The sequence below is a fragment of the Mus pahari genome, chromosome 3 (assembly GCF_900095145.1).
Source record: "Mus pahari chromosome 3, PAHARI_EIJ_v1.1, whole genome shotgun sequence".
NCBI lineage: Eukaryota > Metazoa > Chordata > Mammalia > Rodentia > Muridae > Mus > Mus pahari.
This window is the reverse complement of record NC_034592.1, coordinates 12,516,633-12,529,700: the sequence shown is the minus strand read 5'-3', so window position 1 is coordinate 12,529,700 and position 13,068 is coordinate 12,516,633. Positions and strand designations below refer to the sequence as shown.

At 51.6% G+C, this 13,068-nt stretch overlaps 2 protein-coding genes across 2 annotated transcripts in view; one reads left to right on the top strand and one right to left on the bottom strand.

Moving 5' to 3' along the window:
* Positions 1 to 2,549: 2,549 nt before the first annotated feature.
* On the top strand, positions 2,550 to 6,521 carry Dpp7 (dipeptidyl peptidase 7). The gene is made up of 13 exons (XM_029536340.1): positions 2,550 to 2,669; positions 2,758 to 2,862; positions 2,937 to 3,076; positions 3,166 to 3,329; positions 3,867 to 4,002; positions 4,079 to 4,160; positions 4,266 to 4,432; positions 4,590 to 4,650; positions 5,154 to 5,272; positions 5,364 to 5,520; positions 5,661 to 5,725; positions 6,056 to 6,126; positions 6,239 to 6,521. The coding sequence occupies exons 1-13, from the start codon at positions 2,573 to 2,575 to the stop codon at positions 6,384 to 6,386; spliced, it is 1,512 nt and encodes a 503-aa protein (XP_029392200.1). The 5' UTR covers positions 2,550 to 2,572; the 3' UTR covers positions 6,387 to 6,521.
* Positions 6,522 to 6,593: 72 nt separating this feature from the next.
* Positions 6,594 to 13,068, bottom strand: part of Man1b1 (mannosidase alpha class 1B member 1) — a 21,664-nt gene continuing 15,189 nt past the window's right edge. Inside the window, exons 9-13 of the mRNA XM_021192388.1 lie at positions 10,697 to 10,887; positions 10,098 to 10,218; positions 9,412 to 9,609; positions 9,197 to 9,328; positions 6,594 to 8,415 (exon numbers count right to left, since the gene is read on the bottom strand). Of these exons, the coding sequence (XP_021048047.1) occupies positions 8,212 to 8,415; positions 9,197 to 9,328; positions 9,412 to 9,609; positions 10,098 to 10,218; positions 10,697 to 10,887 (846 nt within the window). The 3' untranslated portion in view covers positions 6,594 to 8,211. The remainder of the gene's footprint in view (positions 8,416 to 9,196; positions 9,329 to 9,411; positions 9,610 to 10,097; positions 10,219 to 10,696; positions 10,888 to 13,068) is intronic.

Below are 13,068 nucleotides of genomic sequence, written 5' to 3'. Positions count from 1 at the left end.
GGTGACACTGGCTTCAGTGTTAAGCAGGGATCCTCACATATACTTGTTAAAATTAATTCTCAGAGCAGAACATACCCTTTGCCCAAGCGAGGTCTGTGTAGGCCTAGCACTTCCCAGTGAAGAACACCAGCCTCAAGAGCCTTGGACAATATGGACTCTGCTGGGCAAGGTACTCACTCTGCACAAGATGCAAAACTCACTACAGAGGCCATCACAGTCAGAAAAATCCATGACTGAAAGAGTTACAGACTCATGAGCAGCCATGAGTGGCAAAACCCCATGGTCACACAAACAGGCACAGAATATAAAGGACTGGCAAAGACCAGAGGTCATACCAACATTGGAAACAATTACAAGACACCCCCCCCCAAAAACCCATCAAAGTCACAAATATCCATCTACTCAAAGGATAATTTAGAAACAACTAAGTACAACCATTTGTAATATAGCTTGATGGAAGAGTGCTTGCCTGGGTTTAAGCCTTGGCATTTCACCAGTGTGGTGGAGCACGCATGTAATTCCAGGATGTGAGAGGCCCAGACAGGATTGCTGTAGGTTCAGCTCAGTCTGCTCGACATCAGAATACCTGATAGAAGTAAATCAGTGGATAAGAGCTTTGGCTGCTTTCCCAGAGTACCTGTGTTCAAATCCCAGCCCCACAGGTGGCTCAGAACTCTCTACACTAGAGATCTAAGGGTATTAAGCACCCATTTCTGGCCTCCATGCGCACTGCATATACATGGTGCACAGATATACACACAGGTAAACAGCCATTTCATAAGACGAACAAACTCTAACATTTTCAAACTTAACAGTATGCCAGTAGATGTGCACTAGTAAGAAGTATGAAGGGAGGGCTGGAGGGATGGCTCAGCGGTTAAGAGCACTGACTGCTCTTCCAGAGGTCCTGAGTTCAAATCCCAGCAACCACATGGTGGCTCACAACCATGTGTAATGAGATCTGATGGCCTCTTTTGGTGTGTCTGAAGAGAGCAATAGTGTACTCATATATAGTTGAAATTAATTAATTAATTAATTAATAAAAAAAAAAGAAGTATGAAGGGAGAGGGTAAGATGCCTAACTCAAAGACTGATAATTGAATACACCTTTCCACCTTACAGCTCATGAGGGAGAGTTGGCTCAGTGGTCAAAAGTAATAACCGTCTGTAACTGTAGTTCCAGAAGTTCCAAAACCCAATTCTGGACCCCAAGGAAACCAAATATGTATGTGGCAATACATACATACACACAGGCAGGACACATAAAATAAATATGACTAATTCCTTTAATTAAAAAAAGGAAGATGACTTACAGAAAATTCCCAAGATGCCAAACCCTAAAATAAAAAAAGAAGAAATGCATGACAACAAAGACCTGTGTGTAATGCCATGGGAAATGCCACTTCTGCATTCAAAGGACATACAGGAGTGGGCTGCATAAGCAGGTGACAGGCCGGAACCACAAAGTAACATGGCATGAAATTCAAAAGGAGATTAAGGGTAGGGAGAGTGTGACACTCCTTGACAATGTTTAACCGCCAGCAGACACACAGCCACATGGCGGTCACACCACAGGTAGGTCTTACTGAACAACACAACAGCGACACTCTCCAAAATATGCAACAATAAACGAAGACATCTAAACAACATTAGGAGTGCCCTCATCTGTGGCACGGCATTCCATAGCTCTAGGCTGTGTGTCCCACTGGACTGCGGCCGTGCTGGAGGGACATGTTCCACTCATGGCCAGCCAGTCCAAGTCATCAACTTCCGTGGATGTCTCTCCTCTTCCAGACCTGGGACTAGGTGCCAGAAAGAAAACAAGTTCTTTCTTCTCTCTACACACTCTGTGCCAATGAGGTGGAGGGCAGCGTCCAATAGAAGCCCCGCCCCTCCAGCACCCCCATTCTGTTTGGGCTGTGGGCACAGTGCCAACAGCGGGGAGAACCGAGCAGCTCAGAGATTCCCAGAAAGTCCAAGGTCTTCTCTCAGAGACACTGTCCCTCTGCAACAACCTTCCTGAGGCCACTGTCTGAGGGCAGACAAATGTTCCAGTTTCCCTGGCTCTGTAATTATGGGCCTGTCTGGTGCTGACCAGAACCGAGGACTGGGAGCAGAGAGGTCATTTTGGCCGAGTACCTGATGGTGATGCCCAGGGCTAAATGAGTATTAGCTTCAGCAGCCAGTGGAACATCCTGCAACCCCTAGGGACTTCAACATCCTGCAGTAACCTTCCGTGAGAGGACCCTCCCACACATCACCTTGTGATACTCAGTAGCTGGACACTTGGGGGATCATACAGTCCTGATGAGCCTTAGCCATCTCTCTGCTTCCTGCATCTCCACAGTAACCATCTCTGTGGAAACAAGTAGGAGCCCAGAAATTTGGATCGAGAAACCCGGAAACTGAAAAGAGCAGGCTGGTCCTCCAACTAGAAGCCAGCCACAGAAGGACAGCCCCCCCCCAACCCCCCCCCTCCCGGGGCCAGGCTATCACGTGATGCTGTCCCGCCCCGTCGTGTCAGTCATGTGACCAAATCACATGACAGTCAGAGCCGGGCTCAGAATCAGGCATGAGCTTCCAGTCTTGTTACCCTGTGGACCATGGGGTCCCCTCCTGGATCCTGGTCCTGCTGCTGTCACTGGGACTGTGCAACCTCCAGGCCAGAGGTGAGTACAGACTGGCTGCCCTTCCCCCTGACCCTCCTAGATCCCCGATGATCCCAAGCAGCCCCTGAGCCTCTGTACCTGCCCTCAGTTCTAGACCCTGACTTTCGTGAGAATTATTTTGAGCAATACATGGACCATTTCAACTTTGAGAGTTTCGGCAACAAAACCTTTGGCCAGCGGTTCCTAGTGTCAGGTGAGTGCTGGCCCCACCGCGTGGTTCCTGCTTGTGTTCCCCTGGCCTTATGGAAACCCATTTACTTCCCACAGATAAGTTCTGGAAGATGGGCGAAGGGCCCATTTTCTTCTACACAGGGAATGAGGGGGATATCTGGTCCTTCGCTAACAACTCTGGCTTCATGGTGGAACTGGCAGCCCAGCAGGAGGCCCTGCTTGTCTTTGCTGAGCACGTGGGTACCTGGACAGTTCCTGGCAGTCGGAGTTGAAGGAGGTGGGGAACACTGCAGAGTGGGTAGCCATTCCTTCCTGCTTCCTGCAGCGGTACTATGGAAAATCGCTTCCGTTCGGTGTACAGTCCACACAGCGGGGATACACACAGCTGCTGACTGTGGAGCAGGCGCTGGCCGACTTTGCTGTGCTGCTACAGGCCCTGCGGCAGGACCTTGGGGTCCAGGATGCCCCCACCATAGCCTTTGGAGGGAGGTGGGTCCTTGATCTCCCTTCATGACAGATCTGGACCCATGAGAGAACCTAGAGCCCTAATCTTATTCTACTCTAAGGCTCCACCCTGTTGTGCCAAGTGACACCCTATACAAGGAGGGCCAAAGAGATGTCCCTTACATTCTCAGTATCCTCTGCCTACCCCCGTATGCCTACCCCATACATGGAAGGGCTGGGTCTTGCTTTACCTCCTTCTGGAAGCCCTCCTTGAGTGGACCTCATAGGCAGTGTATGTTATGTTGCTCACACTAGTGGGACAATTCCTTCTGATTTTGTCTCAGCAATGTCTTCATTGCTGGTCCAGGGCAGGGCACCCACAGGTGCCTTCTCCCAGTGACGGCTGTATCTGCCTTGGCCCTGGGTGTGTGGGCCTGACAGTTTCGGGTCCTTGTTTCCTACACTTGGACTTCTGAGCAGGGAAATTGCAGCCTAGGCCCCTCAACCTGGAGGGCAGCAAGGCTGCTAGCCTGAGTTGTGGGCAGCTTCCCACAACCATACTCCTGTGCCCTGTCCTCCCAGTTATGGGGGGATGCTGAGCGCCTACATGAGGATGAAGTACCCCAACCTGGTGGCTGGGGCACTGGCAGCCAGCGCTCCTGTTGTAGCTGTCGCAGGCCTTGGCAACTCCTACCAATTCTTCCGAGATGTCACAGCGGTGAGTGAGGGGACTTGGGTACCCCAGGCCAGTGCAAGAATGGCAGCAGCAGCAGCAACTGTGGTCTCTTCTCCAGGACTTTTATGGCCAGGATCCCAAGTGTGCCCAGGCTGTGCGGGATGCCTTCCAGCAAATCAAAGACTTGTTCCTCCAGGGAGGTGAGGGAATTCTTCCTCACCTGCTGCCCACTTTGGGATTCATTCTTGCCCTTCACATTTGCCAGCAGTTTCCTCAGCCTTTTCTCTTTGCCACTCTCTCCCCAGCCTATGACACCATCAGCCAGAACTTTGGTACCTGCCAATCACTTTCCAGCCCAAAGGACCTGACTCAGCTCTTTGGGTTTGCCCGAAATGCATTTACTGTGCTCGCCATGATGGACTACCCGTACCCTACTGACTTTCTAGGGCCCCTTCCTGCCAACCCTGTCAAGGTGAGGTGGCTCCCCCTGGGTGCGGGACCCAAGGGCCCTGGAGCTACCTGCTTTCGCCATCAGACAGGATCCTGCTGTTGTGTCCTGGAGGCTAGCAGCCCTGACCCACGCGCTGTGAAAGGGGCTTCCACTGAGACATTCTGCTGCCTTTCTCTAGGTGGGCTGTCAACGGCTGTTGAATGAGGGCCAGAGGATCTTGGGTCTACGGGCACTGGCAGGTAGGTCTACTTCTTGGCCCTCATAGGGCAAAGGTAGCGACTCTAACAGTGACACAGGGCTGAGTAGGGAAAGGACCGTGTCCCTGACCCGGGGCTTGGTCTGGTATGCTATTTGAGATGTAGTAGAGGACCCAGTACAGCTTTTGAAATGATAGAACCCGTGTTTTGGGAACTGGGCATAAGCTAAAGTGGGTAGAATGACTTTCCAGCCATCCTAGGAACAGGCATAGCTACCCCTGAGGGTTGCTATAGGGCCTTTGGAGTCCCTAGCCACAAAGCTCTGCATGCCTGTTCTGCTCTGTTGTGGGGTCGGGTACTGGGGATAACATAGTGTCCCTAGGCTGTTGGAATAGCCAGGCCAGTTGGTGGCACATGCTGCAAAGCCTCCAAGTGCTCACTTTACTGTGGCATACCTATGTTAGCCTTCCTTCCAAGGTAGATGGGTAGTGGCCTGAGCATGTACTGGCTGGCTGGCTGCTGGTCCCAGCACTAATCCTATCCAGGGCTGGTCTACAACTCCTCTGGCACGGAACCCTGTTATGACATCTACCGGTTGTACCAAAGCTGTGCTGACCCCACTGGCTGTGGCACTGGCTCTGACGCTAGGGCCTGGGACTACCAGGTTTGTGGACAGAGAGAGGCTAAGCTGCCAAGCATAGGGGTTGGGTGTGTGGCTTGCCTGTCTGACTTATTTTACTGTGGGGCACCTGCAGGCCTGTACGGAGATCAACCTGACCTTCGACAGCAACAATGTGACAGACATGTTCCCTGAAATCCCATTCTCTGAAGAACTCCGCCAGCAATACTGCCTGGATACATGGGGCGTGTGGCCTCGGCCAGACTGGCTGCAGACCAGCTTCTGGGGTGGTGGTAAAGGGCTGGGCTGGCGTTTGGGAGTGGGGTGCTGGGAAGGATCCTGCCCTGTCCTGAGCTGGTTCTGCAGTGCCCAGATGCAGCTCATAGCTTTAAAGCCCTGGATAATTTGCCACCAGTTGCTGTGTTCCTTTTAGACCTTAAAGCGGCCAGCAACATCATTTTCTCCAACGGTGACCTAGACCCCTGGTCAGGGGGCGGGGTAAGTCTGGCTTGGCAGCTGCCGGCCCCATACGGGTATTCTTGGCAGTGCTTGGACTCGGGTTCATCTGGCCCGATTTATCTGTTGCTCCTGTCCTCATTATTTCCTCTTCTCTTTTGCTTTTTTCCCTACATCACTTGATGTAGTCTAACATCTGGCCCATCACATTCAACCTTTTCTCTCCAATGCAGCTATTTGAAACTGTGCAGTAAGCTCATTATTGCTTCAATTGCATCCCAAAGACAGTACTGGCATCTTTGTCAGGGTGCAACGGGGCTTGCCTACCTGTGGCTTAAAGCACAGACTACATGCCTCAGATTCTTCCAACAGATCCAGAGCAACCTGAGTACATCAGTCATTGCTGTCACCATCCAGGGGGGAGCACATCACCTAGATCTCAGGTGCAGTGGAGTGCAGACCACCTCTGGGCCACTGTTGGGTTGTGGATGAGATGGGCATGATGCTGACCCTGTATGCTTGAGCATCCTTACCCCTTATCTGTCTGCTTCTTAGGGCATCTAACTCAGAAGACCCCCCATCTGTCGTGGAGGTGCGTAAGCTGGAAGCTACTCTCATTCGTGAGTGGGTAGCAGCAGCCAGACTAAAGCAACCAGCAATGCCGCGGTGGCCTGGGCCTAAGCAGCAGCACCCTTCCAGCTGAGATGCAGCAAAACCCAGAGATCCCTTGTTTTATGTGAGCAACAGTGGCATGACAACTTGCCTTACATCTGATGGGCTGTCCTGAGTCATGGTAGACGGAAGAAACTGAATAAACACATGTTGATGTGTCCTTGCCTAGTAGGATCCATGTGTGGAAGGATGAGGTAATTGGAGATATGCTCTACACAAAGTAACACTGCACGCAGCCTGCTGAGACCATTTAGACATTTAATTAAGCAGGGACTCTAGCTCTCAGGTTTCCCGCTTCAGAGGAGGGAAACCTGCCTCCCCTCCCAGGCCCATTCCCATCTTGTCGGCTTTAATGAGGCTCCCAGCTTTGTGGACATCTACTCAGTTATTGTGATCCACAGTACCTCTTCAGAGGGCCACGGGGCAGTTGCTGTCCCTTTGACACCAACCATACTTTGGCAGGAGATGGAGAATACAATATGCTTCTCAATGCTTAGGCCCTGGCCACCACCTGAACCTGTCCATTCACAAGCCTATGGGGCTCCTGATACAGGCCAGCATAGGGAGAAGCTAATATCATCGGAAGGGCTACAACTGATTGGGGGGGGGGGGCTCTACCCATAAGGATATGTGACCAGCCAAGTCCTTCTTTGTAGACACCTTTGGTGTTAGAACTGGCTTGGGGTACACGTGTTTGACAGGAAATCCCCAGCATAGCTACTGTACCTCAGAGGTACAAGGTAGCTGCCACTGAAATGCTCTGAGCTGCAGATGAGGAGTTAGCATGTCAAATCTCCAGATCTTGGCGTGTACAGGGAACACAGGCCCAGAGCCTTGAGGTCCTTTCTATTCTGTCCAGTTTGCCCTATGCAGTGCTGTATGAAATTGGATGGGAGAATCCTAGCTAAGGCCCAGGGATAATCTAGTAACAACTCATCAAAGACAGGGCCTATTCCATGGGCTCGGACGCCAAGGCACAAACTACCACAAACCTATCAGCCAGCAGCAGCATGTGATCTTCACAGGCCCTTTTGAGACAGCAGAACCGAGCATCCTAGCCTGTTTGTACAATGGTCCCAAAGCCTGCTCTTCCCAGCACTTCCTTCCTGGGGTGGACAGGAGCTCTGACCTTAGGGGGTAGTTACTGAGATGTTATCCAGAGAACCAGCTGTCCCCTTAAGGCCAGTCTAGATAGACACCACCCCTTCCCCCCTCTCCACAAGAACAATTACAGTGGGACCATGGCCACTTTCTTCTCAGCTGAGAGGTCACATTATACCAGGGTATCCTGGGAATAAGACAAATTTACTGTTCTAACCCCCGCCAGCCCAGTAGGGTGGCCAGGAGGATCCCTGAGTCCAACCTGTAAACACTAGAGCCACAAAGACCCTCAAGGTCACACTGGCCCAGCGGACCCATGGGTCAATCAGGAGTCAGGGCTTTCACAGGCCATTGGGCCATGCCCAGCACCTCACTGGTTTGGGCTATCACTCTGAACTCAATACAGGCACTGGGGTCCTGGGTGGTCCCAGGAGGTGATAAGAAGTCGGGACTACCATGGGGCTGCTGGTAGCCAGCCAACAGCGTCATTCAGGTATGGGAATCAGGAGCCATGATATGAGGTTTCAAGGAAGTCAAAGGCTTGGAAGATGCTCTAGCCTAAATCCCAGAACCCATACCTGCTAGTCTGACTCCTGCCCCTCCCACCACCTTCATGAAAAGCTGAAACTGGGGGGACTTACAACTGGGCAGGAACATCACACTTGACAGCTGCCCAAAACTATGTGGGCCCTGTGAAGGTCAGGGACCCAACAGGACCCCCTCAGCCTCCATCAGTGCCCAGGCCAGGTGCTCTCCTACGTAGGAGCCCAGATGGGTAGGGGATGGGCTTCTGTGTTGAACACACAGGTGTCCAGACTGAGCAGCTCCAGGTCATCAGAGAACAGCAGGTACAAGTACTTCAGTGTTTCTCCCACAAAGAAGCTCTCCATCTTGTCCCTGGGCTCAGGCTTGTGGGAATTCTGGACGTTGTTGATAGAAGAATAGCCACCTGAGGGGACCTGCATTAGAGCCAAAGCCTCGATGACACGGGTTGAGCCAAGCCTTGGGAAGAACTACTAGCTAGAGGTGTCACTCGGGCTACTTGTTCAACCCCACATATATGGCCCCAGGGTAGGTTCCATCCTAGGAACTACCTAGTTAATGTCCAAGGTCACCTGCAGTTCTACAGAGGACCCTGTAAAATGCCAATAACCCCTGAGTGGCCAGAAAATACCTCCAAAAAGGGTACAGCTACAGTGCATGTCCAGGGTCTAGCTTGTTAAACACAACCCAGGGCAGGCACAGGCAAGAAGCTGGAGCTGTTGAAGTCTGGAGCAAAGAGCCAGGTGTCACACTTAGACCGCATCTAGCTCTCTAACCTTTTCTGGCCACGTCACAGTGAGAGAGAGGGCAAGGTAGGCCACGGACCCCCAGCTGGGGAGGGTAATGTGGGAGGTCAGTTCTCTGGCTCACTGCCAGTGTTTCATAAGCCAAGGGTATGACAGGGCAAGAGAAAAAAGACCCTTCTCAGAAAAGCGTGGGTCCTGAGAATGAGCCCAGAAACACTGGGCATCTCTAAGCCTGTAAAGACAACAGGGCCTTGATACCACCAAGCTCAGCAGGATGACTACACTATCAAGGTCACACACAACTAGGGAGCGGCCAACTGGAGGCCTCAGAAAACTGACTCTTCACAGTCTGTGCCACAGCAGTCTCAAGGGTAGGTCCAGCTAGAGCTCTGCAGGGACCTAGCTGTGTCTGTCACCAGCCAAGACCACAGAGAGGCATCTAACAGCTCACCCGTGTGTACTTATTGAAGCTCTGCAGGATTTCCCAGCCCCAGTCCTGGTACTTGTGGTCCCTTGTGACACGGTACAGATAGAATAGGCTTTCCACCGTCTCCGGCCGCAGGAGGTTGTGCCTGTCAGCTGGCTAGGGGTAGAGCAAGAGGCTCAGGGAGGATCCACCCTTGCTGGTATCACCCCTGTCCAAGTCCAGCCCATGCCCAGGCTCACCTTGACCTCCACATCTTTACGATCTGCCCGAGGGTACATGTTGAAATGTGCAATCTCAGGGCTCAGACCTGTCTCCATCTGTTGGTTCATCTGGTAGCAGGTCTCCATGAGGGCCCGAGCTAGATCCATGTGGTCAGCTGGCAGGCCATGGTGGACACCCAAAGCCAGCGTCCCCGGCAGGAAGCACACTAAGTGGTCCTGGAATCAAAGTATCTCCTCACATTTGGGCCAAGGTCCACGCAAGACCAGCCGACCTAACTGGAGGAGAAGCCCCAGGGGCAGTGAGGCTCAGCAGCACCTGTCAGATGTGTCACATGCAGACTCGGGGCCAGGCAAAGCACGCTGTGCTCTAGAGTCCAGGGGGAAAGCTACAGTGCGGGTTCCTACTGGGAGCCTTCATGACCCAGCTTTCTGGGTCCCCTCAACTCTTTCAGAGATCTGCTGCACCTCAGGAACCGCAGAGAGGACAACAGGGCAGGCAGCGGCACCAGCTACTTCAGGGTATGTGGGGTCTCTGCTTGGGCTGTCCTGAGGAAAGGTCCAGCCAGGCAGCAAAGGTCAACCCGTGGCCATGGCACACAGCTGATGACTAGATTTCCTTGTTACTGGCAAACAAAAGCTAAGATCTTGAAAGTCACACAGAGAGAAGCAGCTTCCCAAAGGCTCTGCCAGTCCATACAGCTTACCATCTTGGCACTGAAGCGGCCATGGGCAAGTTCTCCCACGAAGGTGAGCTTCCTGGGCTGAGACTGCCGAAGCAGGTGTGCTTTTATCCCCTCGATGGCTTTAACATAGTCTTCCAGCAACCTGTGAATAGCACACATCAGCTTACTCCGAGCTGTCAGGTACTGTCTTCCTCAGAGCTACAGGACCCCCACACAAGCTCTACAGACCTGGCCCTGCTCAGGACGCACATAATGCACACACACAGCCCAAGTCAGCTCAGGCCCTGAGCACTGCCAACCGCTACAAGGCAGGCCGTGCTGACTGAATGGCCCCGCCATCTGGGAAGTGAGTTCCTCTAGAGGAGCCAAGCCACCTGCTTGACTGTGGGGGCCTCTAGCCAAGGGTGGGGACAAGCTGGGGGCCTCTAGCCAAGGGTGGGGACAAGCTGGGGGCCTCTAGCCAAGGGTGGGGACAAGCTGNTGGGGGCCTCTAGCCAAGGGTGGGGACAAGCTGGGGGCCTCTAGCCAAGGGTGGGGACAAGCTGGGGGCCTCTAGCCAAGGGTGGGGACAAGCTGGGGGCCTCTAGCCAAGGGTAGGGACAAGCGGGGCCAGGCCTCACTGCGTCTCCGTCTTGCCGCCCTGGATCCACTGTTTCAGCAGGTATTCGTAGTAGCTGTCAGCCCTGGCACCCAAGGTGAACACTCCTGGGTGGGTGAAGAGGCCGCTGTTCGTGTTGATGAACATAGGCACCAGCCCGTCTTTCTTCCCAGACAGGGAGTGGATGTGCTTCGTCACTTCCTCCACGGCCTCCTGTGGCAGACAAGGGGAAAGTGGGCTTACTCCAGTCAATTCCTCTCAAACTCCAGGAAATGGAAGGGAACACATTCTGACCTGTCCCATGAAGCCAGCAATACCCTAGCGCCAAAGCCACGGGAAAGCACCCACAGGAAGGAAGCTAAACCAGCTTCTTTACCAAACGGACGCAGGGATCCTCCCCAGCATGCTAGCAAGGCAAGTCAGCAATATGTGAAGCTGTCTGCCTCATGACTCAAAAGGCAATGATGTTCAGCACATGAAAATCACTAACTGTCACAACTATCAACAGAATGAGCATCTCAATTGGTTAAACAGTATCAGATCAACCAATGAATAACAGCCCAGGCCTGTGACTCAGGAGAATGGCATCAAGTTCAAGACCAGCCTGGGCCACAGAGACTAAGTCCCTGTCTCAGAGAAACATACAAACAAATGAACAAACAAACAAAAGCCCCACAACACCACCACCACCACACTCAACCAATGAGAAACAAAAAGGACCAACTTCGGTTTGACTGTGGCTTGGTGGTAACTAATATGCATGGGGCCTTAGATTTGCCAATCTTTATCACAAAAAGACCAAATAAACCAAAAAAAGGGGACCATCTCCATATAACAAAAGCTGTATTTGAGACAATCACAGATAAAGAATAAAATGAAGTATTTAGAAATCAACTGTAGAAGTGCAAGACTTCTATAATAATCTATACAGTACTGCAGAGAGGGCTGGGTGTGGTGATAGACATCGCATCCTCAGTTCCAGGACTAAGGGGACAGATGTAGAGGCAGGTAGATCTCTTGAGTTCAAGACCAGCTTGGTTCCAGGCCAGTTAGCACTACAGAGCGAGACTTTGTTTCAAAACAAAACCGCCCTGAAGGAAAGTGTTAAAACTGACAGACAGTGGGGCAGTGGTGCTTTAAGTCTTTAATCTCAGTGCTCAACAGGCAAAGGCAGGTGGGATCTCTGAGTTTGAAGCTAGCCTAGTGTATAGAGTTTCAGGACATCTAGGGCTACACAGAGAAACCTTGTCTCAAAAAAACAAAACCAATATAGTGGTATAAGTAAATAAAAGCTCTATGCCTACAGGTTGGAAGATTTAACTGTTGAGGTGTCCAGGCTCCCCGCAGTGATCTACAAAGTCACTGCAATCTCTACCTTTTTTGAGACACAAAACATCCCATCCTAAACCTACATACAATTTTCAAGAAATTTCAAATCACCAGATCCGTGCCTAGCACAATCGTCACCACACAAGACATCCTCTGGCCACTAATAGGAGCAGATGCAGACACCCATAGCAAAACAGTAGGTGGAGAGAGCTCCATCAGGTTCAAAGCTCCCCTTGGAGCTTTGGAAACTCAGTGGAGGAGGAGGAATTGCAGGAACCACAAGGGTTGAGAACACAGCCCTCAGAATCAACTAAGCAGGGCTTCTAGGGGCTGAGGCTGATGTGGCAATCACGGAGCCTGCCTGCATCGGTCTGGGCTAGATACTCTGCATATACATTATGGCTCTTAGTGTGGTATTTTGCACTCCTAACACTGTGAGGGGTATCAATGACCCTTTCCTCCTCTTGGGACCCTGTTCCTCCTAACGGGTTGCCTCACCTGGCCCTGATATGAGGACTTATGTCTAGACTTGTTGCATCTTGTTATGCCATGTTTGGTTGATATCCCTGGGAAGCCTGCTTTTTTCTGAAGAGAAACTGAGGAATGGATCTGGGAGAGGGGGAAGTGGGGGTTTGAGGTGTGATAGGAAGGAAACTGGGAGAGGTGGAGGGAAACTGGTGGGGATGTACTGTATGAGAGAAAGAAAAGAAAAGAAAAGAAAAGAAAAGAAAAGAAAAGAAAAGAAAAGAAAAGAAAAGAAAAGAAAAGAAAAGAAAAGAAAAGAGGAGAGGGCTGGAGAGATGGCTCAGTGGTTAAGAGCACTGCTCTTCCAGAGGTCCTGAATTAAATTCCCAGAAACCACATGATGGCTTACAACCATCCGTAATGGAATCTGATGCCCTTTTCTGGTATGTCTGAAGGAGGGGACACACAAAATAAATAAATAAATCTTAAAAAAAAAAAAAAAAAAAAAAATGCCGGGCGGTGGTGGCACACACCTTTAATCCCAGCACTTGGGAGGCAGAGACAGGCGGATTTCTGAGTTCGAGGCCAGCCTGGTTTACA

Coding starts and splice junctions, on each gene's coding strand:
- Dpp7 (XM_029536340.1), top strand. CDS start 2,573: ATGAGCTTCCAGTCTTGTTACCCTGTGGACCATGGGGTCCCCTCCTGG. Junction 2,670..2,757: donor GTGCAACCTCCAGGCCAGAG/GTGAGTACAGAC, acceptor ACCTGCCCTCAG/TTCTAGACCCTGACTTTCGT. Junction 5,521..5,660: donor GACCAGCTTCTGGGGTGGTG/GTAAAGGGCTGG, acceptor TGTTCCTTTTAG/ACCTTAAAGCGGCCAGCAAC.